The sequence below is a fragment of the Aricia agestis genome, chromosome Z, assembly GCF_905147365.1.
Source record: "Aricia agestis chromosome Z, ilAriAges1.1, whole genome shotgun sequence".
Lineage (NCBI taxonomy): Eukaryota > Metazoa > Arthropoda > Insecta > Lepidoptera > Lycaenidae > Aricia > Aricia agestis.
This window is the reverse complement of record NC_056428.1, coordinates 16213269-16239929: the sequence shown is the minus strand read 5'-3', so window position 1 is coordinate 16239929 and position 26661 is coordinate 16213269. Positions and strand designations below refer to the sequence as shown.

General features: G+C 35.2%; 1 protein-coding gene across 1 annotated transcript in view; it reads right to left on the bottom strand.

The window, feature by feature from the left end:
• LOC121738473 (homeobox protein 2-like) overlaps positions 1–10117 on the bottom strand; it is a 128640-nt gene extending 118523 nt beyond the window's left edge. The window contains exon 1 of the mRNA XM_042130536.1: positions 9897–10117. Within this exon, the coding sequence (XP_041986470.1) occupies positions 9897–9917 (21 nt within the window). The 5' untranslated portion in view covers positions 9918–10117. The remainder of the gene's footprint in view (positions 1–9896) is intronic.
• Positions 10118–26661: the final 16544 nt, after the last annotated feature.

The window sequence follows — 26661 nt, the reverse complement described above, 5'->3', positions numbered from 1 at the left end:
TGCAACGATTCGTAGCTCCGCCCCCATTCGAATTCGCACGCATTTAACAATATATGTAGTTTTCATTAAAACACGTATCAAAATATAAAAAATAAAGCCTCAAATAGAATATCAGTAACCAATAATTATCATTAATAAATCAGCTCACAAAAGTTTGCTCAAAGTGAACTTTTTAGTAGCTCGTAATAAATAAGCTCAATTAGAAAAATTTAATCTATATTTAATGAAGTTGCCCGCTATGTATTTCCATTTTCCAGTCGCTCACTTAGTAATACAGTCGCTCAGATAGAATTTTAATATCTAGAATAGATTAATCGCAATCCACTTTTTATAAGCTCATTCTGGATTTTATTATAAATCAATATTAGTCGTTAGTTTATTTTTCGCTTAGTCAAATTAATGTCGCTTAGCTTAAAACAATATGTTCATCATCAGTCGCAAAGTAATTTTTTTTTCGCTCGTTTTATTATTTCCCCTTGCATAATATTCTTAAAATAATTATTATTATTCCGGTCGTAACACAATATTATAATAGAAATACACAGATATTATATAAATAGTTCTAGCTGACCCATAAAGTTAATATACCTAGCGGAATAAACAAACAAAGGCCTGAGCAAGCGAGATGTTACTATCAGTTCAGTAACACTGCGCGGCGTGGTAAAAAGAGACGTGTGATACATGACAGCAGAACCAATTTTTTTCATCTGTTAGACGTGCAGTCGGCACTTATCGGCACGTTGACAATTTAATCTCTTAGAAAGATGCTTGTATACGTAAACAAATTTCACACACAGACGCGAATCAATTTCGGTTTCGTTTGACAGCTCAAGATTGTTGCTCTAGGTAGGTTGCCGCTAGGTATATTACCTTTATGAGCTGACCCGACACACAAGCAAAAGCAGACACACTTTCACATTATTTTTCTATAATTTTGTCTCCTTTTCCAAACTATTACCTGCATCCATATTCCACTGCTACTTTATTGTTTAGGTACGTCTATTATGTAGTTTTTTACATAATTTAAACTTGTTTACTACACAACGACCTACAACTAGTGATAATCACTTTAAACATACTATTAACATTCATTTACTTAAGTGCAGCCATCTTGTTAGAATTCATTCATGCGTATTCAAATGAGGAACATGATTTGAATTGTAAAGAAATTAGTGAGAAGAGGACAAAGAAAGAGACAAAGATATGGTTGTTTTTATTAGGGTTCCATACCCAAAGGGTAAAAACGGGACCCTATTACTGAGACTTCGATGTCTGTCTAATGTGTGACAGACGGATGTCTGTCTGTCCGTCTGTCTGTCTGTCGGTATGTTTGTCTCCAGGCTGTAACTCAAGAACGGTAATAGATAGAGATATGAAATTTCCCCATATTATGTATTTCTATTGCCGCTTTAACAACAAATACTAAAAACAAAATTATTAAATATTTAAGCTGCCATACATGATACAACAAACGTGATTTTTTTGCAATTTTTAGCTCAATATAAATGATGGCAATTTATAGATATGCACCTAAAATATTCGCAAAATACTCAATTGTATTTATATTTTAATAATGAATAATAAAATTTAAATAAAATAAATAATTAAGGATATACAATAAAACACAAGTTTTTTTCTATTTTTGTTCTATGGTATGGAACCCTTCGTGCGCGAGTCCAACTCGCACTTGGCTGATTATTAATAATTAAATAAGGCTTTTTCTCACCTAGGCAAATAATAATGTGCATAAGCGTCGCTTGCGCCAGTTTCAAGTGATCTTTAAATGGTGCACAGTTGACCATACATCATAATTTTAAATAATTTCCTCGGTGAAAGTTCACAGAAATTCCGCAGGTGTGGTATTTATATTCTCATCATGAATGTCACTATAGTGACTGTATCGGTATCTTTAAAGTCCACTATTAATAATAGTTTACATACTTTATAGTATAACTTCCGCTGGTACGAAGTGGTATGCATTTCAAGTGACCATTGTTTTACTGCCTCAGCCATATATATTAGAAAGTGTTTAGGAGTAGAAAATAAAATATGCAATCCAGGATACTTTTTAACCCGGAAAATTGTACGGTTTCCGCGCGATAAACAGATTTTGCAGTTGCAGGCGTCATCTAGTTTTAAATATTTCTGTTTACGTATAAATAAAGTTACAGTATCTGAACAGAATATGTAGTATATTATCACTTAATGCACTCAGTGATGACAGAGGTCTAATTCACCCCACAACCGACACACCTTTGATCTACTGAGTGCACAATTCTGTGCTCACAGAAATGACGATTTTACAATGTCCATTGCAGAAAATAAGATTAATTATTACGTGTTATAATAAGAAGGGAAAAAAGTACTTTCTGACCCGGCAACGTTGTTTTGCCATTAACGTTACTATAATTATATGCACGTGTATTTAACTAATAAAAAACCGGATCTAAGTCAGTTACGTAGTTTATAAAACCCACAATGAGACTATACATGGAGGTATCTATAGGAATTAGAGACAGACAGCAAACAAAAATTTATATTTAAAAGGTAATACTTAGGCCCTGTAGGTACTCTTAAAAGGCCGACAACGCACCTGCAGCCCTTCTAATATTGCGAGTGTCCATGGGCGACAGTAGTTTATTTCCATCAGGTTTCCCCTTATTTTATTAAAAAAATCAAATGAGATTTAAAAACTTACACTGTAGAAAAAGACTTAAACATTGTCTAAGCCTGTACTATAGACTAATGAAAGTATATTTTATCTATGCCTGTACTTAGCATTGCTAGTTAAAACTCAGCACAAATCATTCCAGGGTATCCGATTACGCAATGGTCAACGCATAACACAGTAATCACATGTTAGACTTGTAACATAAAAGCAATTGCTTTAACTATGTATAATAGTTAATACAATGTAGTTTACGACACAATTGTTCGAGGAAATATTTTACTGTCACATTTCATACATTTTACAGACTTCCAAAAAGGAGGAGGTTATACGTTCGGCTGTATGTATCTTTTTTTTTGTATGTTCAATGACAACTCACCCGTTTGTGATCCGATTTTCAATTCTCTGGTTTAACTCGAATTTGGTACCATGTTCACTAAAGTGGTGATCTGATGATGGGATCCTGGAGGAATCGAGGGGATTCCTTGAAATTTGTATGGTAACATATAGTGATTTCAATTTTTTCTGAAGCATTCGAGGTAAATGCTACCAAAAAGTAAGATTTCGCACCAGGTTATACCCTGGATCCGAAGGTATAACAGAACATTTGAATCCTTATAGATACAGGTTCGGGGATTTCGTCGTCGTTTAAACAACTGAAAGCATAAGCTAACAAATCAATTTATTTGATCATCATCTTAGAAATCAAAATTATGCCATGGGTCATCACATTATGACCCAATTATTGATGCTTTTCGTGATATTTTGCATTAAAGCAGATGTTTTTGATGATTATTTCGCTGTTTGTGGACCGATTTTCAAAATCCTTGTGTTGTTGTATAGGATATAATCTTGATTTTGTATAATAATCAGAAAGTGGTGAGCTGATGATGGGATCTATGAGCAATCGAGGGAAATCCTTGAAATTTATCAAAAGACTCATAGCGGTTAAAATGTTGTTTCTAGTAACTTAAACATATGTTACGAATAAGAGTAAGTTCATACAAAGGTGTCCCTTGGTTCAAAGGCACTGTACAGAACTCCTGAACCTTTAAAGATAAAAGTTTTTAAATTGCAGCATCGCTTAGATAACTGCAAGCATTTACCACAATTTCGCTTACAGTAACATAATGTGAATAGTTAACATTCGTAGTGGTTATTTACGCATAAAGCCTTATCTTGTAGATAACTAAAAAGAGTGAAATTATTATTTTTAACAAAAAATTAAAACCGACTTCCAAGGTAAAAACAATAATAATATTACTCTCTCTTATAAACTCTTACTCTATAATAGTGCCTTTTTCAGAATTCGTATAAATCTCAACTATTTCTGTACATACTACAGTCTTCATTACTTTGAAGTCGGTACCAGTCCCAAAAGCTTCAGATATTCTGACATTGACTGAACTCACGATAAAATTAGCTGGTACCGACTTCAAATAATGAAGACTGTAGTATGTACAGAAATAGTTGAGATTTAGACGAATTCTGAAAAAGGCACTATTATAGAGTAAGAGTTATTTAATACTTTTTGTTCATATTATTATTATTGTTTTTACCTTGGAAGTCGGTTTTAATTTTTTGTTAAAAATAATAATGCTTATATGTATATTAAAATATTGCTTATGTTAGCAGCTGTCTTTTCTCCTGGTTCAACTTTAACTAATATAAATTAGAAGTATATTCAATGCAGACACATAACCTAGGTTGTATTCGTAAGCAATACACATTTTCCTATAGCGCAATTTTCTGATGAACTGAACTGTTCTTTTTATAAGGCTCTACTTACTGTTCTATATTTCAATGTAACTTTTAGCACTTCCGAGATTAAACCTCGACAACCATTTTATATATTAACAAACACCGTATTGCCTCATCTAAATAAGGTAAGTAAGTCCCTTGAGAAATTACATGCGCTTATCAATATTCATAACGTAGGTTTTTCGCTGACTTTGTGGTATAGTACCCAATTACAGGCACTTTGGGTAAATTGAAAAGACAGGATTATGTGGATTATGTTATAATCTGGCGATTTCTCGTGATTTTATTTTGCGTATTACCTATTTATTGCGTATAACCTGAGGATGTTACACAAAAATGTGTTACTTCTACTTGGGACTTTTTTGCATATTGTCATACTTGAGGCAAACATATGACTGATTTGAGATTGCCACATCTGTATGTATCATAATATAATATTATATTATATCAGTATATTATAATCAAATATAGCAATGGTTTATGGAAGCACATAAACAAATGAGAACATTTCGACATAATCAAGAGTGTTCTTATATGTATATATGTATATATTTTCACCTTTGTTAAAATGTCCTTGGTTAAAAGAAGCTGTAAGATGAACTTTAATGGCGGAAGTATATTTTATTTTTGGATGTTATACAATATACAAAATATAATATTTTATATTTTTATAATAAGATAAAATATACTTAAGCATCACTACATATTTTCAGGACTTAATAGGGTGAAGCACATTTTCATAATGAATAGAGTAGTTTATGAATATCCTTTTAAGTTTTCTGCTCATATTTTAAATACGAAATGAATATGATATAAAATGAAAGAGAAGTTTTCGCTTCGTATTTGGCCTTTGACCTAATTAACGTTAAATTACGTTAACGTGAGATAATCAGTTTAGCAAATAGCCCTAAATATGGACGATTATTTCAATAAACTATTTCAATTGTATATCTGTCAGTCTATCTGTCTGTACTGTTTATCTGCTACCTTCTAAAGCTTAAATCGCTGAATGGATATTGGCTTTTATATTTGGTATGGTATTTTGGAGTACCGGGAAGTGGGAACGGAACAAGGGTAGCTTTTAATTCCGGTAAAAATTACGCTTGCCGGCTGCCGCGCCATATATGGACCTCAAGCTTAGTACGAGTGTAAATTTGGTGACTAGTCTCGTTTTCCGGTAACAAAGGCTCTAATTTTTTTACCTTACTCATTAGGGAGATTGCATATACGCCGATACAGTCGGCATGGCGCGGCCATACCGACTGTATGGGCGCCGCGCCGCAGACTCGATCACACAAAAAGTGTGTCGTCTGCGATCTCCCTAACTTAATATTTGCCGGCTGCAACCCTAATATACAGGGTGTAACAAAACAAAGTGATAAAACCTACCTTAGGGTGTGTATGTGTCCCTTGTATAGAGTTCACTGTGAAAGTAGTAGCGCTGAAAGAGCAACATTTTTTGCAATTTCTGTGGGCAAGTCCTAGTCATGATTTTGCCTATAGAAAAGTTGAAAAAGTGACTCTTTTAGCGTTGTTACTTTCGCAGTAAACTAAAAACAGGGGACTGATACACCCTAAAGTCACTTTTTTTTATCACTTTGTTTTGTAATATCCTGTACAGTCGAATCGTGATAATGATGATGAAGATATCGTGTAACAATAGCGCGTCATCTCATCTGTCTATTGCAGTCAAGGCTGCACCTAATTATATCTGAAGCTGCTAACTGTTCCGGTGGTAACGCCGCTGAGTGCTGGCTGACCGTGAGCGTATGATTGAGGTTATCTCATGGTCTAACAGCTAACTCATTTTAAGTGAGTGCTGACTGTATGTTGTCAATGCTCACCGCGATGGCGTTAAGGGGGCGACTAACCCTAAAGTGTCGATATTATAATTCATTTTTATACTTGAAAATAAGCCCCGAATTGTTTCATTTTCTAAAATTAGATACTACATTATATTTCCGAGAATTCGATTTGAGCAAAAACACGATATCTTAAGAGGATTCCACACCGCCCTTTTTTCCATACAAACGTTGTCCCCTGTTTCCTCCCTGGATAATGCTAGTAGAGTTATAATTTTTTCCTGAATATCTACGGCCACTAATTCAATGTCCCTATGTTTTCTTTTTTTTTATAATTTAATTATTAAATAAGATATGAACGTTCAAAAACCCAAAAAAATGGCCAGATTTTCCACTGTGTTCAAACGTCCAGAAAACAGATTTGGCTAGATTATACAAAAAAAGCAAAACATAGGAACACAGCTCAAGCCTTTTTTTAATCTTTAATGAAAAAAGTACTTAAATCGGTTAACTTTTGGAGAAGGAATCAGGGGACAACGAATCGTTGATTTTCTGGATTTTCTGCAGTTGTCTCTATCGCGTTCTGCGGTATAGGCTTGAGGAAGGGAGACAGCTATAGATATTACACGTACTTTTTTTTCATTTCTCTAGCCCCCCTGTTGTATCCTCTTAAAATTTTCTCGATAGAAAAAAATCACAAAGATGCATCTAATTTTCACGAATTTTTCATTATTTTCAATTTATTGCCATAACCGTGCATTGCACTAAGTTAATATTTTAACACATTGTATAAAATTCTATCATTGAGAGATCGACCTAGCGGATTTTTTTAATGTATATTTATCGATTTATTGAGAAAAAACTAATTTAGCGATGAATCCGCGTTGTTCTTTTTCACCTGGCATATGAAAGTCGGGCGTGAGTGTGAAGAGAGAAGGACGATGTTTGATTTTTGGAGTCAGTCGCACTCTTAACAGGAATTTCATTTTAGTAATATTTCCCTACTCCTAGATGAAAATCAATACCTCGAACAGCTTGTGGTTACAGGCAAAGTTGACGGTCGCCGCTCAAGAGGGCGAAGCCCTATTAGATGGTCTGATTAAGTACGCACAACTCTAGATACCGGCCTCCATGATGCTCTCCATTCTGCCAAGGATCGCCACAGATGGCGTAATGTTGTCGTCACCAAACTTCAAAAGGGGGCTCACGACCCTCAGCAATGAGGAACACGGCGCGAGGAGGAGGAGATGAAAATATTTAAAACTATCAACCTGATTAATGATTTACACACCATTAAAATACAATTAATACTATATACTAAAACAATACATTTAAAAATAACTAGGCAAGCCATAAAAAGAACAGTTTAAATATAAAATAGATTTTCATCTAGGCTGCTGCTCTAGATTCTTCTAGCCTGCCCAAAATTTAACTATTTTAATTTTTTGACACAGACATAGAGTAAGCACTAGTTACTTTTTATTCCGAAAAAGGTGCTGTTTCTACGGAAACATTTCACGTGGGCAAGGTGGTGCACAATAGCATGGAGTACCTACGTACGAGACAAAAAACTACAATCTAATATCTTCAATTTGGTACCAATTACTCTATTTCACTTTACTGAAATCAAAATCAAAGGTAGAGTTAACTAGCTTGACAAAGACAGGCTCGCCTTCGGGCATTGCCACTTGAGTGCACACAACATATTAGTTCTACAGATATTCTAGAGATATTCTACGATTATATTCTTGAGATATTCCCGTTCTATTACTTTACCTTTGGTAATTCACTCTTTTAAGTGCATTTTTGATATCTAAAGCAACTTTTAACGGTATTGAATTATAATTTACATCAGCCAATCCTTCTGTTTTGGGCACACGAAAATGCAATATGTAACACACAGAAAAATTAATAACCGAATGTTAGCCGATTGAAAGGCAATTGTAGAGCATAGCGCGAGGCGATATATTAATTTTGATTTGTGCTACATACCGCGCTGACACATGGCTTACGTAACTTCTTTTGTTATGTATTTGGTTACTATTTTGTCTATATACCGTTTAATCAATTTAGGTAGAGAATAGAGATGCTTCGAGTTGAGAATGTGGTAGGATTGTTTTAACTGTAAAGATGTGCGGTTCTGACGCGATTCTAATTTGATTTGTTAGGTACGTAAAATTACTATTAATACGACAATCACAATATTTCTTTGGCAAGTCTAAGCTGTACTTATCTCTTTTTAGTTGATAGAAAATACCACAATATTTCAATTTAATAAACTCGCCTTTATACCTGAAATTATTTCATAAAGTATTGTAAATGAATAATTATTATCATCTCGATAATTTAGTCACTATTTCATAATAAAATAAATTAAGCAAAACCCTATACTTAAATAAACAATAATTTGATTCGATTTAAGAATAAGCTCTATGTTAAACATAATATTATAATAGCTACATTACACAATTTAATGAGTTTTACATAAGCAGGCTATAGCAATTAAAGTCTAGAATTCTAGATTAAAAAATTACGATTGAAAGAAACCAGTTTTGTATTATTTAGTTTAATACTAGACGTAATAATCGTTGAACATACAAAAATAAAAGTAAAAAAAATATCCACTGCCGAATATATAACCTCCTCCTTTTTGGAAGTCTGTTAATAATATTTACCTACTCTACAAATCGGTTAACATAATATATAAATAACTCTACATATCCAATTCACTCGTTCTCATTCTTTGAACTCCATCAATTCATTGAATGAATATAAAAATAAAATTAGAATGCGCCTTGTGTAAAAATGTAGAGCGGCACAATGAGTTATAAACAAATCCAACACATGGCCTGTGTTTCCTTGTTTATATTGTTTATCGGTACCGCCGAAATAGCTTTGAAACTATACTTTTTTAACTGACTGCCAATAGGAGGCTATGAATACTTTTGTTATTTATTAGGTATATTCACTGTAAACAGACTATAATAATAGTAAAATAAAATTTTATACCAAAACTGTTTATTACTCTGCAATCCAATACGTGTATTTAAGTGAAGAAAAAAAAGTTATAAAAAACAAATACTACAATTCGCCATTCATAAATTAATTTGATGTGAATATTTTGAAGGTTGCGTCTATAATATGAAAGACTCTACATATTTTTTATCGGGGAGTTTTTACTCACGTGAAAAACGATATCTCTCTATTGATAAAGTGACCTTGAATAGAACAAACGTACTTCAATGACTTCTTACAGAACTATTTATTCATTCCTTTAGAATGAGAGCTCTAAATAATATTAGTAGAATATGTAGAGTTACGTTAAGTTCTATTTATTACCAATTTTTAATTAAGTTTAAGAATCGGATGCTCGTTATTACTCTTCTACTCAGCGAATTTCGATGAAATTCATCATAGTAGCACTTTAAGATCTGGATTATCACATATTACTGCTGATTTCTAGTAAAAAATACTATGTTCTCGTACATAATAAACGCAGACGATGACACGGGGCACGGGCAAAAGCTAGCTCTACATATTCTGAAGTTCCACACATTCTAATAGTAAATGTTTATTTTTAACGTTCGCGTTGCACAAACAGTACAGAATTAACTCGCGTTTCGCAAGGAAATTGGCGAGCTCCCTTAAAATAGCCCTTCACTCACCATCATCATTGATGTGTGCATCGTCACTCCATCCTCAGACGGGACTCGAACCCTGGACCATTATATCATACACTAATAGGATCATCCAGCTTAGACTCACGCGAGTCACAGCGATCCTACGAAACCATTTACGGTAAAACACTATCAAAACAAACACGACAAAGTTTGTAAATACGATAATACGTAGCGCTAACAGTTAACACACGTCCATCGCGTACCAGCTCACGTCACTGACTAAACAGCAATCAACATTCAACACCGATGTCCGAAGTCCGAACTCTACATATATTTCTGTCGCGTTCGCTGCATACGCATTCCGTCGCGTTAGAAAGAGACCGAAGTATTATTATCGTATTTTTTGTGAATTCAAAATTATGCTTTGTAGAGTTTTACTATTTTTTATTATTAACATCGTAAGATGAATCTTAATGTGTTCTTATTGTTAGGTTCTTATCTACAAATTTGTAATATGTAGACTATTCTTTATAGAAACAGATTTTTTTTTTTTTATCTTTAGTTTACTTTAAATTAAAAGATTGAAATTATCGGCAAATCGATACTATAGTTCGACACGGTGAAATTGGGGCTAATATTATTAGTGTTAAAGTGCGTTTACCTGTCTGTTATCTTTCTTTTTTCTACGTTTTTCGATTTTGATTAAATTATTAATTTAAATTAAATGGTTTAATACTATAGCCTGCCTGCAGCTTCGTTGCGCTGAATTTGCAATTTCCTGGCATAAAACTAGTCTATGTCCTATACTCCTATCCCTGGGCTGCAAGTAATAAGGTATTTACTATTTTTATCTCGAAAATAAAGCGAATAATCTGCCTGTACTGGGCCATTTAACGAAAATATAATATGTTATTTTTATAAAATAAACAAAAATTTACGACTTCAGGGGTCTCATTCTCAAGTTTCAAATGTCATATTTCCGATTTTGTCTTGTTCGAGCGTGAGACAGTGTACCCACGCGAGTGAGATAGCCTACGCACGAAACGAGATTCGAAGCTCGAGAATCGGCCTCCGGCCCGGTCGTAATTTCGTATAATATTTTCAGTAATGACTACTAATTCCCAGCGCGCGCTTGCCTCAACACTCCGCCATGCTGTTGACTCCGCAAATGTATATTTTATTAAAACATTTTATAACCTTTATTATAATAAGAAAAATACGTTTTACGTTTAGAGCTAAGAGGACATTAGAGGTTATCTACATTTATTTTATATTTTTGGCACTTTCATGGTAATAAGCCTTCTAATAAGCAATTGCTTGTAAGTTGTAACTTGAAATTTGCTTGATATAGCAAATGTTTAGTTGAGCATTAGCTTTGTCCACACTGTGCCTTTTTCTGTTCGTCAAGGGTATGCGTTATAGCACAGTCAACAGCGTACGTGAGGCATGCCTGCGACGCATGCCCTCTGACCGTATCCAAAAAAACAAAAATGACAATGTTGGTGTTGCGTTCGTTGACGCATTCAATTATTGAATGCGCCAAAACAAAAGTTGAATGAAAGAAGATGACGAAAATTTAAGACGAAAGCGCATAGTGTGGACTATTTGGATCTCAGTAATATGTGAACTGTGAAGTTTTACCAGCGTCCAGCGGTTTCATTATTAATTTATAATTGACGCCTTATTTGTTGAGATCGGCCCGGATATTTAGCCGATACCAATTTAATATATTCTGTGCGAAGAACACACACATATTGACTACCAAAATCATAACCCTTCCTTTTGGACTGACCGTAGTCGGGTAAAAACACCTGCTAATTTTCAATGACGTCAAATTGGCAGACGTTAATGTAAATTCTTGTCTTTCATAAGGGAGATCGCAGACGACAAACTTTCCCTAAAGGTGCTCCCTCACCGGGAGCATTCGCTTGTAATATAAGTATGTAACGTTACAGAGTTGAGCATTACATCAGTGAGGGAGGAGAGCCGACTGCCGAGCATTACAATGCGCACCTTGTAAGGATACATTAAACTGACATTATGGAATCAACTACATAGTTATGGAATGCTCAAAGTCGAATGTTACATTACACGCGAACTCGTCAGTGAAGGAGGTAGTAGGAATTGTAATGTAATGCTCAAAAACGAATCTATAATGTTACATTACACGTGAATTGCTATTTATTTGCTCCCGGGGGAGCAATTTTTTGACCTCCCTTTATAAAACAAAAACTTGTGCTAATGTGGTTGGTGCTGATGATTACGTAAAGGCGCGACGTTATGTTTATTAGTTATTTAGTAAACAATACTCCACTTCCCACGTTTACTTACCTCAAGGTTGTGTTATGCGTTTATTACACCATCCTGCACACAGCACGCGGACACATCCTGATAGAGGAAAGAGAATGAGAAATTCAAAGAAATGCAAATTCGTATTTAAATTTTATTTCACACGTAGGCGAAGATTACTATCAATGAAATTGATTCATTATTAACAGATGAATGCGTTAAGTCGTTTCAATTAAATGTTTGGTTGAATTTTGTTGGGTTAAGTCGATTCAGTTTCAATTCAAAATGGCATACTCTATGTCTGTGCTAAATTTTACTGAAACAAATACAGCAGTTTCGGAGTAAATTCTCAAATATAATGTACAAAAACAAAACTTTCCTTCTAATTATAAAATGTATGTAAGTACTTATTAAGTCAATTATCAGGGCAAGCGAAGCGAGCCCTAGTATATCCCACAATCTTTACATTTTGTAACACACTTTACGGAAAAACTATATCACGCCTATTGATTTGTGCTTTATCATAGTAATTTTAATTTATATATAGATGTGTTATCATCAGTCAGTCAAGATTTTTTATATGTAGATGTGTTATCATCAGTCAGTCAAGGTGTGACGACGCGAGCCCTCACAAAGCTTGGCTTTTAGCTAGTTATGAAACTGTTTATACGGGCTTGTTAAGAGGATACACCAAGGGCGAGAGAAATTGAAAATAGGTATTTGAAAATGTAATGCTGTCTCACCAATCTCAAGTCTCCTACCGCAGAGCGCGATAGAGACAACACGACAAAAGATCTAATAAAAGAACAGAAAATCTTCGATTCGTTGTCCGCTGATTCCTTCTGTAAAACTTAACCGATTTAAGTACTTTTTTCATTAAGAATTAAAGCAAGGCTTGAGCTGTGTTCCCAAATATTTTTTTTGTATATTCTAGCCAGGTTTGTTTTCTAGGTGTTTGAACACAGACAAAATCTGGCCATTCTTTTGGGTTTTTGGACGTTCTTATCTTTTTTAATAATAGAATTATGAAAAAACAGAAAACATAGGGACATGCTAATATTGGCCATTGATATTCAGGAAAAAAATCATAACTCTACCGGCATTATCAAGGGAGGAAACAGGGAACAACGTTTGTATGGAAAAACGGCGGTATGTACTCCTCTTAACTTCTTGTTTGAACTTTAAAGGCTCAGGTACGTCCTGCAGAACGGATGCGGGTAATAGACGCTTAACCCTTGAACTAGAATTATTAAAACTACGTTAATGTTTTAATTATTTTTATTAAAACGTAGGTTCTCAATATTGATTTATAATTGCTACTGTAGTACAAATTGTCGACCTACATTATAAGTAGAGTATGCTCAAGTTAGTAATTAATAATAATTTGTACCAATTATAAATAGATTATATTATATAGAGTTCGATTTTCTTATAATATTATGATTAATTGATTAGAACTCAGTGTTGCGCCAAACGTATCACGCGGGAACGGTATAATATTTTTCCGGGATAAAAATGTATCCCATATCCCGAGACCCAAAGTATCTGCATACCAAATTTCAAAAATCGGTTCAGCGGTTTGAGCGTGAAGAGTTAACAACAGACATACTTTCACATTTGTAATATTTATTTATTTATTTATTTATTCACCAACAGAATCACATTTAACAAAATACAAAATAATACAGCACAGTTTTTATGGATGAAAAGTGTTCCAATGAAAGGTGAAATACAACATGTTTTGCGACAATGGGATGAAATGAAATGAAATATTGTGAATGAAATGAGTATTATTAATTAACAATATTATGTTTAAAATATGGGGGGGGGGACAATGGTGTCAATTTTGTTTTTTCGTCAATAACTAAAAAACTTTCAATAACTAAAAAATTCTATGATGAAATTAAAGCTTATTGATTCCTCTATAAATTAGATTCTGTACAGTTTTTCCAAATTCTTATCCGTTTTCGAACTAAACGCTCAGGGAAAGTGAAAGACTAGACGTCAGGACTTTTAAAATGTTTTGTCCTTAATCACCCTGAGTAAGTTCCAGCAGAAATCGCTTAGGTTCCCGCTCACGCGCTCTATACCCTCGTTTGAGTCATTCGTTAGCCGGACTACTAAGCACATGTATGTACCTACTGTCAACTCCAACTCGCAGTGTCTTCTTAGAAGCACAGTAGGCGATGAGTCCTAGAACTCTATCTCTACAAAAAACCCGACACATTCGGTAAGTAACCTTGTCCTATAGCCAAGATGTATTCTGTGTCTATGTTATATTTTTTCTTATTCATGTTACTTACCCGATTTATCCACTCATGTCTTTCATTATTGAGGACTTCCAAATAGCTAACCCACAAATTCTTAATGTGAAATTAAATAGAATACAAGTGACCTTTGCCGTGAGTGAAAGTATCTCCATACCAAATTTCAGCAAAATCTGTTTAGCGGTTTCTGTGTGAATAGGTAACAGACAGCCAGACCGACAGACACATTTCGTACTTAGTATGGATCTCGCCTCGTACGTAGCTTGCATCATAGTTAACTATAACAAGAACTATATCGATAAGCCCATACAAAACGAGCAGAAATATGAAATTCGGGAGTCGCGACAAACCTGATACAAAGTCATAACCACGCGTCCTGAATACTTATTGCCTTCTTATTGAGAAAGTTTCATGTTATCTTATTTAATCAGGACTGTGCTTTTGGAGCTAGGCTGCATATTAGCATACCTATTATCTATGCATGTAATATTTTTATTGTTGATTTTGCATGCCCAAACAGGCCTATGTGTTGAATCTAACATTCAATATTATTAGACCTATTAATGTAACACACATAAACAACAAAAATACTTAAATTAAATTAGTTTAAATTGGAATCTCCCTAGATGCTAGCTATCTGCCTATCTGCCTATATATATATATATATATATATATATATATATATATATATATATATATATATATATATATATATATATATATATATATATATATATATATATATATATATATATATATATATATATATATATATATATATATATATATATATATATATATATATATATATTAGTGCCCAAGTGTGTACGCTGTACACAAGAGCACTCTCTACTCCTTTTACTTCTCATAACGCAGCGGGACGGCTGACCGACACGATCAGATGATCACGCATGGATCATCTTACTTGTCAGATAATCAGGTGATCAGCCTGCATTGTCCTAACCAAACATGGAAATAACATGTTTCCAACGCGGAGATCGAACTCAAACCTCCGATGTCAAGAGCCACTGGACCTCGAGGCGTTTTATCTAGAATTAGGTACTCAAAAATAATTTTTATTGCATTTTAAATTTTAACCGACTTCCAAAACGAAAGCATATATTTATCTTATTATGTAGTATGTACGTATTATAAAATGTATATAAAACAATTATAAAATTACATTCTGGTTTTTTATGCGTACACATACACGCATAATTCGATCATATAGTAACATTTTCTACCCTATAGTTATAAGGGTGAACCATAATCTTAATGGATTATCATTGCCCTTTTGAAATTCATCACACGTTAATAAAATCTACAAAAGGGATGCAAAAAAAAGGTCCCGACTCCCGAGGGTTAAGCAGACAATGCACCTGATTAAAAGTACACATGTTGCATTTTGCACTTTGCAATGTGGGTGGGGGACCCTAGTAAAATAAAATCGGCCAAATGCGAGTTGGACTCGCGCACGAAGGGTTCCATACCACAATAGATCCAGAATAGGTTGAAAATTGTGTTTTTTGTATGGGACCCCCCACAGAAATGAACCCCTTAATTATTTAATATTACACACATATCATTTTTTAAATTTAAATCTCGTGAATATTTCAAGTGCCTGTGTGATGCCGTTATTGATATCGAGCAAAAAATAGCAAAAAAATCACGTTTGTTGTAAGTATCATTGTATGGGATTAGGTAATATTTAAATCTTAAATATGGTAATATTTAAATCTTAAATATTTAATTTACTTGCTTAATTTGTTTTTAGTATTTGATGTTATAACTTACTTATACCGGCAACAGATATACACTTAGCACACAGTCTGTGAAAATTTCAGAAGTCTAGCTATAGCGGTCCTTGAGTTACAGCCTGGAGACAGACAGACATACAGACGGACAGACATTGAAGTCCCGTCGTCGAAGTAATAGGGTCCCGTTTTTACCCTTTGGGTACGGAACCCTAAAAATCAATAAAATACTTATTTGATAGTCTTTTGTATTTGTAGGTACTGTGAGTCTGTGAGTTTGCGTTCGGTTGGGACTTGGGTATGAACTATGAATTCATTCCTCCGCGGTCCACCTAGCCTTTAGCAAAATATACTTAGAAAAGACACTGCAACACACGGCTCTATAAAATAATTGAAAATTAGCTGTTCAAATCACAATAAAATATAAAATTAATTTGAAAAAATATATTTTTTTAATGTACTGCCAGCACTACAATTACTAGCGCCATCTATCGAGATGTACATTACTCAATACGTGTAGTAGTTTACTACCGATAATAGTAGTTCAGATGCTGGATGATAGATGTCAGTACCCGTAATAAAAAAAACAGTGTTCACGTTTTCGATACTGTATTTAAAAAAAATGTAATATCTTTTTATATAAAATAAGGGGACAAATGAGCAAACGGCTCACCTGATGGAAAGCAACTACCATCGCCCATGGATGGTGGATTGCCGGCCGCTGAAATGTTTTTAAGTAAGTAAGTACTAATTTTAATTAGTACACATAACCAGCGTTGCGAACTGTGTTTTGCAACATAATATGCTGAGTAGGCGCCAATTTGGTAAGATTTCTATTTGAAATGTTATTGATTATTTGTATTGTACATACTTTATTGTTTTACCAAATAAAGTTTCTTTCTTTCACATTATAATAAGATAGATAATTACTTCTTTTTATATTCTTAAAATTCTTAATTACTTTTTTAATTGTACAGTACTGAGTACATACCTTAAAAGTACTTCCTAAACTAAACAGTTTAGGCCATAGATCGTACCAAAGATATACATACAAAAACCTCCTTGGGACAGTTGTGTAAAGAACGGGCGCGATTTGACCTTATTTTGCCAAACACGCACGTTCCCGGCAAGTACGTCTTGTGGCGCGGCGCTCGAATTTGCAACATAGCCAACATACATTATTGATACATAATACGTAGTTGACGGTATAAGAATTCAAAGAGATTCATCGGTACTTTTCACTAGAATTTGAGATCATCACCCATGTCTGGTCTTTTACCCTGCCGCACTCAGGACGAATTTTAATTTATTAAATGTGATTAAATGAAAATTTGGACATAAGCCCCATACTATATCCTTTTTTATGAAATAAGGGGGCCAACGAGCGAGAGGGTCACCTGATGGAAAGCAACTACCGTCGCCCATGGACACCCGCAACATCAGAAGAGCTGCAGGACCGTTGCCGGCCTTTTAAGAGGGAATACGCTCTCTTTTGAAGGTTTGCAGGTCGTATAGGTCCGGAAATACTGCTGGTGATATTTCGCTCCAGAGTGCGCGGCAGAAAGTTACGCGAAAAACGCACGGTGGAAGACTGCCATTCATCAAGGTGATGAGGATGGTATATTTTTCGCGTGGGGCGATGGCGAAAAGTTGCAGGAGGTATGATCAGAGCACTCCCCTTGATACAACCGATAGAGGATGCAGAGTGAAGCTACATCTCGGCGTAATTCCAAGGGATCCAAGCTGTTTGAAACACTATGGCAGTCAACAATTCGAACGGCCCTTCGTTCGAAGGAGGAGTAGTTGGTATTTTGGCACCCCGGTCCAGAGATGAGAACAATATTCCATTAATTCCATTAATATGAGGTTGGACCTGCGTCTTGTAGAGGTAAAAAAAAACTTTATTGAGACTAACTTGGCCTTACCCTCTAGATGGTATCGGAACTGAACTTCACTCGATATATCAACACCAAGTAGGTGTTATGCTAGGGGAGATTGTTAAAGAGGTGCTCTCAAAACGAGGATATACGACCATTGGTGACTTTTCAGTGGTGAACGCGCAGGCTTGTGTCTTGGCGGGGTTGAATTGGATTAAGTTACGTCTAACCCACTCAGAGACTTTCTTCAATTATTTTCTATCTTAGGCACAGTACGTTCGTTTCGACTCTCAATGACATTTAGCCGAGAAATATTAGGGGAGCCGGTATATATACCGCTGTATACAGCATCACCTGTACTATCATCCACATAGAGATGAATGCCGTTGGTCTGTAACATTTCATTTATATGCAGTATGAATAGGGTAGGCGATAGCACACAGCCCTGAGGGACACCAACATCAACAGAGTGAGTTTACGAGCATTCGCCTTCAACTACGACCTTTATGCTTCTATCTGCTAAGAAATTTGTACCCACTTGCATGATTTCTCGGGCAGCCCGTATGATGGAACTTGGAAGCTTTGAAAGCAGCGCTTTATGCCAAACCCGATCAAAAGCCTTCGCAATATCCAAAGTCCAAACTAACAGCCAATGCCTCTCCCTGCGAATCAATTGCCTGAGCCCAACGATGAGTTAGGTACGCCAAGAGATCACCAGCCGAGCGGACCCGTATTGTTTGTCGCTTAGTAATCCCTGGCCTTCCAAGTATCGAAGAAGCTATTGATAATGGTTTCCATTATCTTCGAGAAGAGAGAGGTTATAGCGGTTGGTCTGTAATTGGAAGGGTTTGGGCGATCACCTTTTTTGGGGATCGGGTGCACCAAGGCTGTCTTCCAAGAAGCAGGTACGATGCCAGAGGAATAGGAGAGCCGAGAAATCTGTCAAACTCCTCATTAAATTGAAGTTTAATCATCATTATCAGAGTGTGGCCGCGCTTAAACCGCAATACTGAGTAAGTTACAATTTTCAATTAATTTAGTGGACTATAAAAAATTCTGGATGTTTAATATTATTAAAATAGTAACTCTATCCTTATTGGGCCGCGATGAATATCCATGATTGCGAAGTACAATGCACAATCGTTCGTCAGTCATGGCTCACGCCAGTGGCGGATTTACAAATTTGCCGCCTGTAGGCTATTCAATTTTTGCCGCTCCTATAACTGACCTTTGAAATTCAATACGTTATTTTAGTTCACAATCATATCCCAACAAAATTTTTTTTTGAAAATATTTGCTGAGACGACCCCACAAGGTTTCACCCTGTGCGGTAGCGAAACGGCGAAACCTTACATATGTATTTACTGGTATGTAGAATTTGTTTAAGTTAGGGTCAGTAGAGTTAGGCCGTGTAAATTCAGAAGCTAATTGGCTCTACATGAGATCTCATATCTTTTTCACAGGGTAAACCTTATGTGGTCGTCTCGGCAATATTTTACAAGAAATGTTTTTGGTGGGATTTTTAATTTCTATAAAATAAAAAAATGGGGCTAAATTTGCCGCCCCTCTAAATCTGCCGCCCTAGGCTCCAGCCTACTTAGCCTATTGGTAAATCCGCCACTGGCTCACGCTTAAATTATAAATTATATTAGTCCTTGCGGCTTACACGTTTGCAATCGCTTGAAATTAGCTATAATATAAGTAATAATTAATAAATGTAAATAATCTTATGTGTAATATAAGTATGTAAATAAATTATGTCATGCCATATACTTCCTGAAGTTTAGCATGTCTGGCGTTAGGAGATATAGGAAATCCGCAAATCGTAATTAGAAATATCGGTAGCCAGAGGTAGACGGATAAGCGAGATAACGGATCTTGGTAGAATTAAGATCGATAGTATATCCTATTAGCGAGATATAATCAATCATAATAATAAGTTCCTATAACGCAATATAGAGCCTATTATTATTATTAAGTGTTTTTATCTTGGTGATTTACTTAACTAGTAAATACATAATACAATAATATTATTCACAAATTTTTATGCCCGGTTTAGTTAAATATTTCGGTAACGTACTTTGACTGAAGTTTACTCACAATAATTCAGCATTATCCCTTCATTAAAATATGTTACATTCCGTTTCATTTGTTTAATTTGCTCTAATGCTCCAGCTTCTAACTGATAAGACGAAACCCTTCGCGTTCGCGATAGTACGACTTGCACTTGCCTGATTTTTACCGACTTCCAAAAAGGAGGTTATACGTTCGGCTGTATGTATCTTTTTTTCTCACTTAAGCAAGCAGATTATTTTGCCAGAAGTCATAGGTATTGGTCAGTTTCTACTGCACCATTTTTTTCTGAAAATAAAAAGTACCAATGCGACTCCTGGCATAAGTTTAGATTTTAGAATCATAATCTGCATGCTTTTCTGAGTGTCTCATTTAATGAACGTGGTCCTCATATTTTTAACCGACTTCAAAATAAGGAGGTTATGTATGCTCTACTCTACCCGGCACCCGCTCTAATATATATATGATATTTTATCTTTCTCCTTAAGACATTGAGCTGGATTTTATGTGTTTCATTCTTGGCGTGTATGGAGTATGGACCATATCCAGTGTCCAGTGATATGTCCATTTCGGTGCTAGCTCTGTTTATATTAACATGTCTTGAGAGGCTCGTCTTTTGAGCCTTTTGAATATAGCATTAGGCTCCTTGCTCATTAGGTTTTTAGCCAGCAGGTTGGGATGATTTTGCATTCTTTTGAAATTCAGTTCTTTTGTAGGGCGCTTTATATTTCCTCTTTAATCGTTTCTATCTAGTATTTTCAGGTCCTTGTGAAGGTGAGTGTTTGAGATGTACCAGTTATGATTGATTTTCGACTGGAACCTCTGCAGGATGGCATTGTTCGATGGTGATGCTTTGAAGTGTTACATAAAATAAGTATAATTAATTTAAAGATAATAATGTTATGTCGCATTACAACTGTTTATAACATTTTTCAAGCAACACAACAAATAAAATTTTATTTTAATAATTAATGGACACAAAAAGAAAAACAATTATTTTTAACAAAAAATTTAAACCGAGTTCTTAATAATATGATCTAAAAAGTATGAAATAATTCTTATTCTTCATTATTTAGGTAGTGTTTTTTTTCAACACTCGACTAAAGCGGGGAATTGACTACCGGGCCGCCCGCTACGGGCCGCCCGTCACGGGCAGGTATATCGCATGTCTGCTCGTCAATTCCTTGGTACGGGCACAGTCATGCCCATTGGCCCGTGCCCGCAGCCTGCCCGCGAGATCGCATTTTTCTCGCGCGGGCACGGGCAAGTCTGTAGGTACATGAATGGTCGCGACGGGCGGCCCGTCGTCATTCGCGCCTTGGAGAGCGACTGGAGTGCACTTAAAATATTATTTTAAAACATACTCGTATTATTGTAAACAATACAAACACTAAACTTAGGAATTAAGAAACAAAAACAATTTTGATATTCGTTTATTTCTCTTTACCGGTCGTATCCTTGTTTGTAGAAAGTTAAAAGCAAAAATTTCATGAACACCGATCTACGTAATGCCGCTTATACAGCGAACGTATTGAAAAATCCAAAGAAATCAATGACGATGCTAATCTATCATTTGTTACAAAGAAGATTGAGTCCATGAGTCCACGACCGAGCCGTAGCCCTCTATCTATTCGAGTTTCGACTGACTTGCCTGTTCTGTGTGTGTTCAATAGGGGCAAGCGGCAGACTTGTGCCAGACCGGTAGTGAATTCCCCGCTTAAACCGCAATCAATTCCGGTCCCAGCCCAGAACTGAGATACTTGACATGGAACTTAGCCAATACCGACTTCAAAAGAATTTAAATTAAGAACAGAATTTGAGATGTCGAATTTCGAAAAAGGCGCTAATGAGTATAGAAGAATAAGTTATTTCATACTTTTTAGATCATATTTTTTTAAGAATAAATCGTTTTTACCTTGGAAGTCGGTTTAAGTTTTTGTTAAAAAATAATAATACTCTTAGTTATCTACAAGATAATTAAAAAGAGTATTATTATTTTTAACAAATCTCTTTATGCGTAAATAACCACTACGAATGGTAACTATTCACATTATGTTACTGTAAGGGAAATCGTGATAAATGCTTGCAGTTATGTAAGCGATGCTGCAATTTCCAAACTTTTATCTTTAAAGGTTCGGGAGTTCTGTTCAGTGCCTTTGGATCAAGAGACACCTTTGTCTGAAATTTCTCTTATTTGTAACATAATATGTTTAAGTTACTAGAAACAACTTCTTAACCGCCATTTGATTTTTAATAAATTTCAAAGATTTACCTCGAATGCTCATAGATCCCATGATCAGATCACCGCTTTCGCAATTGTTATACAAAATTTAGATTATATCCTATACAACAACACAATAATTTGAAAAATCGATCCACAAATAGCGAAATAATCATCAAAAACATAAGCTTCCATGCAAAATATCACAAAAATATTTGGGTCCTAATGGAAAAAATCAAAAATTATGGTTGTGATGATGATGATTAATCAAATTGATATATTGGCTTATGCTTTCAGTGGTTTAAACAACGCCAAAATCCCCGAACCTGTATCTATAAGGTTCCAAAAGTTCTGTTGCGTACCTTCGGATCCAGGGTTTAAGTTGGTGCGAAATCTTACTTTTTGGTAGCATTTACCTCGAATGCTTCCGAAAAAATTGAAATCACTATATGTTTCCATACCAATTTCAAGGAGTCCCTTCGATTCTGCATGGATCCCATCATCAGATCACCACTTTTGTGAACATGGTACTAAATTCGAGCTAAACCCTATACAACACAAAAAGAATTTTGAAAATCAGATTATAAACGGCTGAGTAATCGTTGAACATACATAAAAAAAATACGTAGATATTAGATACAGCCGAACGTATTACCTCCTCCTTTTTGGAAGTCGGTCAAAAAACACTTCCGCCAGAGCTCGTACGATAAAAAAAACTTAAGAAAACATTTCAACAAAGAGCTAAGTAGAAATTATTTAAATTATTAATTAAATAATTACAATAATATTCACCCTTGAGGTATCAGTAACGAAGGGAACTAAAAATAACATCAATTAAAACAGATTAACAATAAAATATGCCACAATTTATTACAATTTTATTGGGAAAGCCTTCGAAAGAATTTCTTATTCGAGGAAATTAGGAGGAAATGTTATTTGATTTCGATAGACCTTTTCCTTTCATTGTTGTTTCTACCTGACGTCTTGTTATGAGTTCGTGACTACGTTTGCGTAAAACGAAATAAATGAGCATTTTTTTTTGTTATTTTATACAAATAACAAAAATACGCGTCATAACATTCAAAGGTGAGAAAAAAAGCTGTTTCAGGGCTGCTACTTTTACAGTGAACTCTATATTTAAAATGACACAAACAAAGCCTAAACTCTAAGTCTAAAGTATATTACTTTTGTTACACCTTGTATAGGCTATTAGCTAACAACGGTAAAAAAAAATAGTCGACAGACAACAGTCACTTGAAATAAAGTTATGGCAAGTGTAATACCTGTTTTTAGTAAGCTTAGAGTAGGGCTGCCATCACCCAAATTGCCGTCGCCGCGCCGGTCAGGCGCGGAAAAATCCCCGGACATTTGGCCGAAATGTGGTTATTACCCGGGACACCTCCTTTTAAACAGTATTTACGATAACGTCTTGCCAATTTTTGCTTTTTAACTGACTTCCAAAAAACGAGGAGGTTATATGTTCGTCTGTGGATATTTTTTTTTCCAACAAGAATTTGTAAAAATCCGTGAAAGAAATCGTGTGTATCTTTCGTTTATTGCTGCCTGGCTAAAAAGTTGGATTTCTCTTAACAAAAGTGTCCGGATTTCACCCGGACAGTTTTCAAAAACCCGGCCGGACGGATGCCCTTCAAACTAGGACAAATCTGGGGAAACCCGGACGAATGGCAGCCCTAGCTTAGAGGAGGTTCACACGGTGTTGTCCTGCACGTTTCCTGCACGTTTTTTTGCAATGTGCGTCTTGTGCAATATACGTCTATTGTACTGCAGTCTGCAACAAATCGTGCAGTACAATCGACGTGTGATTGGTTTGTATGCGCACCTATAATTATTCGTTAAGAGGAGTCCATACCGCCTTTTTTTCCATACAAACGTTGTCCCCTGTTTCCTCCCTGGATAATGCTATTAGAGTTATATTTTTTTCCTGAATATCTACGGCCACTAATACAATGTCCCTATGTTTTCTTTTTTTTTATAACTTAATTATTAAATAAGATATGAACGTTCAAAAACCCAAAAAAATGGCCAGATTTTCCGCTGTGTTCAAACATCCTGAAAACAGATTTGGCTAGATTATACAAAAAAAAAACAAACAAAGGAAGCCTTTCTTTAATCTTTAATTCTTCAAGCCCCATAAGAGCAACAGTGATCGCGACAACAATAGAATATAATAGCATTTCCTGGAAACTGTGATCGAAGTATTAATGAAAAAAGTACTTAAATCGGTTAAGTTTTGGAGAAGGAATCAGGGGACAACGAATCGTTGATTTTCTGCAGTTGTCTCTATCGCGTTCGGCGGTATAGGCTTGAGGTAAGGGAGACAGCTACTATATTACACGTACTTTTTTTTTCATTTCTCTAGCCCCTGGTGTATCCTCTTAAGACGTATACCTAAGTACTGCAAAAAAACGTGCAGCGCAGGATTGTGCCGTGTGAACCAAGCCTTATGGTCAAAATTAAAAATAAACAAAGAACTATAATTATTATTCACATCGACCGAAATAAGTAAAAAGTAAGGTCGCTTATTTTAAAATATGTCTGTTACTTCGTAGAAACAACATGCAGTAAAAACTATACTTGGATTTAAAAAAAGTCTTGAAAACAACGTCACAAATTCATTAATGGTTTAATTCCATATTACTTAATTAATACTAATATTTATTAAAATATTGCCATGTACAGTACAACTAAGTACACGGTATGACGTAGGTATTTTAAATTCTTACACTTTATGAATGTCTTTATATGTATATTATGTGCATTCGTAAATCGTTATACATAAATACATACATATTTTACGTCAGACCTCCATTATGTACTATGGAATAAAACGGGCAAACGAGAGGACAGATCGCCTGATAGAGGACATAATTCATATCACTATATAGGTCAACTTCTCTTGCACAACTATTTACTCATTACTGACAAGTGAAAGAGAGTTTTAACCGACTTCCAAAAAACGAGGAGGTTATATTATATTCGGCTGTGGATATATATATATATATTTTTTTTTTGTATGTTCGACCACTACTCCGCCGTTTGTGAACTGATTTTCAAAATTTTTGTTTTGTTATATTAGGTTTCACTCCAATTTGGTCCCATTTTCACAAAAGTGGTGATCTAATGATGGGATCCATGAGTAATCGAGGAAACTCCTCAAAATTTATATGGAAACATATAGTGATTTTGGTTTTATGAGAAGCATCCTAAGCATATGCTACCAAAACGCAAGATTTTGCACCAAGGTATACTATGGTTCCGAAGATACTAAGAGAACTCCGGATTCCTTATAGCTGATACAAGTTTGGGGGTATAGGCGTTGTTTTAAGAACTGAAAGCATATGCTACTATGCAAATTACATTCATCATCATCATCATCACTACCATGTCAGGGTCACCAATGTCACAACTCACATGGTTGTATATTATGGATACAATATACACACAACACCATAAAATATCATCACGTTATGTCCTTATTTATTTGGTATATTTCAAAGCGATTTTAATACAAAAAAATATACTTAATGTTGTTTCAAAATACATAATATTTCAAGTACCACAAAATTGAACATAAATAACAAATTCGACCTTTACTCCAGAGCATAAGGCACACATTTGGGTTGGACTGAAGGAAACGGGGCACTATGGAAAATGACTTAGAAAAATTTTTCGTCAAAATTTTAACCTCTTATAACCACCCTTTTTGAATATACCAATCGATAGGGGGCGCCAAGGGGAGCAAAAAGCTGAGATAAACTTTTCTCTTAAATCAACCCCTGTCGAAAGACAGGCCGAAATGTGACCCTCGTTAGCACGGAGAAAATACTTTAAAAAATTTGGACGAAAAAATTCAACCTCTTATAACCACCCCTTTTGAATACACCAATCGATAGGGGGCGCCAAGGGGAGCAAAAAAGCTCAGATAAACTTTTCTCTTAAATCAACCCCTGTCGAAAGACAGGCCGAAATGTGACCCTCGTTAGCACGGAGAAAATACTTAAAAAAATTTGGACGAAAAAATTCAACCTCTTATAACCACCCCTTTTGAATACACCAATCGATAGGAGGCGCCAAGGGGAGTAAGAAAGCTCAAATAAACTTTTCTCAAAAATCAACCCCCGGCCAGATACAGGCCGATATACGAACCTCTTTAGTATGGCGAAAATACTTAGAAAAATGTTGACGACAAAAATACAACCCCCTATGACCACCCCTTTTTATTATACCAATCGATAGGGGCCCCCAAGGGAAGCAAAAAAGCTCAGATAAACTTTTCTCAAAAACTTTTCCCTTGTCGAATGACAGGCC